General features: G+C 35.4%; 1 protein-coding gene across 1 annotated transcript; it reads right to left on the bottom strand.

Annotated features, from left to right (window-relative positions):
• Positions 1 to 1,381: 1,381 nt before the first annotated feature.
• On the bottom strand, positions 1,382 to 2,383 carry LOC128520284 (aerolysin-like protein). The gene has a single exon (XM_053494465.1). The coding sequence runs from the start codon at positions 2,372 to 2,374 to the stop codon at positions 1,382 to 1,384; it is 993 nt and encodes a 330-aa protein (XP_053350440.1). The 5' UTR covers positions 2,375 to 2,383.
• Between the last annotated feature and the right edge of the window lie 247 nt (positions 2,384 to 2,630).

Here is a 2,630-nt window from a genome sequence, read left to right as displayed (position 1 = left end):
TTAAATCTCTCTCTCTCTCTCTCTCTGTCATTTGCATCTGTACATATGGATGCATGAGTGTATGTGAATGATTGTATGTGAATCGTTAACATTATATTTACTTAAGTAACTTTTGAAAAAAAAAATACTTCTATGAGTACTTTTTCCTGCACCATACTTTTTACTTTTACTTGAGTAACTTCATGAAGAAGAAACGTTACTCTTACATTTGGCTACACTCGACTTGTTACTTTTCCAACCATTTATTGGACACATTAGATATTTTTTGTTTTTGCCAGAGAAATGCAGCTGGTGGATCTACCACGTGACTGTTTCACCAATCAGATGTAGCAACAATAATCATAAATCCGTTGGACCAATCAGCCGCAAAACCAATAACCGCATGGAGTCAAATGGCCACACAGAAGGCAGGGGTCGGGGGAGGGTTGTCTTCAGCAATGGTAGACAGTGAAGCAAACATGTCGCGGTTAGTTTAGCGGTTTTATTTAATGTTGCAATCTTAACATTTAATTAGAAAATAAAGCTAGATGCTTAAAAATATAAGTTTCTTACATTTGTTCTGCTGGACACAGTTCATGGTAAAGTGAGACCTCTTGTACATGTTCTAATGTTATTTGTTATCTGCTGAGGCATTTGCAGGGCAACTGAACATACAGTATATCTTACACAGGAAATAGTTTACACTGTTCAAACATCCATGTGTTACCTACAGTAGGTATTTATTTCAAAAGCTTTATATTGTTTTATATTGAGATTGGGACATTTGTATTTCTTATTCCTTAATTTGATATTTTGTACAGATATTTCATTTTTTTTTTCGTTTAATTTTTTTAATTTTATTGATTTTATCTGCTTACATACTTTCTAAAAAAAATTAATCAGACATTGTGATGAAACAGTTACTCAGTACTTGAGGAGGCTTTTCACCGAATACTTACTTGGGTGATATTTCAGATTACTACTTTTTACTTCTAGTTGAGTTTTACTGCACCATACTTTTTTATTTTGAAGTACAGATACTTTTACTTGAGTAGATTTTTTGGCTACTCTACCCACCTCTGTTCAGAAGTAACACTCCTGTACTTTAGCACCATATGAACAGTCTACAAAGAACAGAAAGGACAAAGACAGGCTTTCATATACAGGCAAAGATGAGTTGAAACAACAGTAGAGTGTTTATGTTGAGACTGACTTTATTGATAGAAATCTTTACAGATTTTAATATTCTTTTGAAAAAGAAATCAAATCAAATAATCAATGAGGATATCAATAAGGATTATTAAAAGGTAATAACTGAAACAATCCTTTAAGCCAAGCTAACAAAGAAGACATTTTTTATTTGAATGATCTAATAGGTGAGATTCATTATATAAAATTTTCATTACATTTTTAGAATAAACATTGCAGATTTTGAGGCCCCACCGAGGTTTTTGGCTGATTCAGTCACAGTTACATCTCCAGCAGTGTAAGTGACACCTTTGTAGGTTCCACTGGTTTTAAATTCCAGCACACCACCATTATGGCACGTAATCTTGACTTTGCCTTTGAAGGGGAGATCAACTGGAGCCTGGCCAAGTGTGATGTCCACATCCACAGTTTTACCTGGAAGGACTTTAACAAGAAATGAGTAAAGCTCCATTCTCTCTTCACTGATCTCTGAAGCATATGTACCATCAACACCAAGTTTGAAATCATAGTTTGATTTTTTCTTTGTAATCAGTGGGATTCCTGAGTTCACTTCCAGGGTGTATGTCAACTCCAATTTTCCGGTAACTGACCAGAAGGATTTCTGTGTTATTTTTTGGGAGGTTTCAACTTTGTATTCTTGAGTTAGAGAAGTATCATTGTGGTAGGTCATGGATTTGATTTCCCTGACATTCACTTTGGGTATCACTTCCTTAAGTGTAGGATACTCAACATCTGTAAGCTTAGTAGACTTGATCGTGTTAATGAATATGAAGCCGAAGCAATCAATATCTGAACCTGAACGCCCTGTGATTCCCATGCAGATCCCAGAAGCAACATCAACTGGAACTTCTTGGTTCAACCCTTCACTTCTCTGCTTTACATAGAACTCCCTGGAGTGAGTTGTCTTGAATTTGATGGCACCCAGACGTGTTCCCCTTGAATTTGCCCATAGTGAAAGGGAGGTGAAATGCTCTCCATCTTCAAATATAAACTCTTTAACATCCCCAGCAGGTACACCAAACTGCTTGGACTGGCCATCAGTAAGGCAGACCTTTATGGCCTTCACTTGCCAGTCACCGAGCCACACCCAGATCTTTTGCAATGTGGATCCATTTTCAGTGCCATTAAAATTAAAGGGGTTTCCTCCATTCGCACCAACTGCAACTACATCTGCCAGGGCTGACATTATCTTGAGCTTAACCTTTAAAAAGAAAACAGACAATTGGTTGTATTAAGGTCATTTTTAATAATTATTCTTTTTTAAAATAAATAATCAAAAGCTACTGCCAATATTATTTTATGATTCAGATCATAAAGTGTTTTCAGCCGACTGTTTATTTAATTAATTTATTCTTACTAACAGCCAATACGTTCTTTTGGAATAAAACCAGTCATTCATTCATAATATATGCAAATGCTTTACATAAAGTTAATTAACCTTA

The sequence above is a fragment of the Clarias gariepinus genome, chromosome 1, assembly GCF_024256425.1.
Source record: "Clarias gariepinus isolate MV-2021 ecotype Netherlands chromosome 1, CGAR_prim_01v2, whole genome shotgun sequence".
NCBI classification, from domain to species: domain Eukaryota; kingdom Metazoa; phylum Chordata; class Actinopteri; order Siluriformes; family Clariidae; genus Clarias; species Clarias gariepinus.
Note: the sequence above shows the minus strand (reverse complement) of the source record. Positions and strands in the feature narration are given on the sequence as shown.

Coding starts and splice junctions, on each gene's coding strand:
- LOC128520284 (XM_053494465.1), bottom strand. CDS start 2,374: ATGTCAGCCCTGGCAGATGTAGTTGCAGTTGGTGCGAATGGAGGAAAC.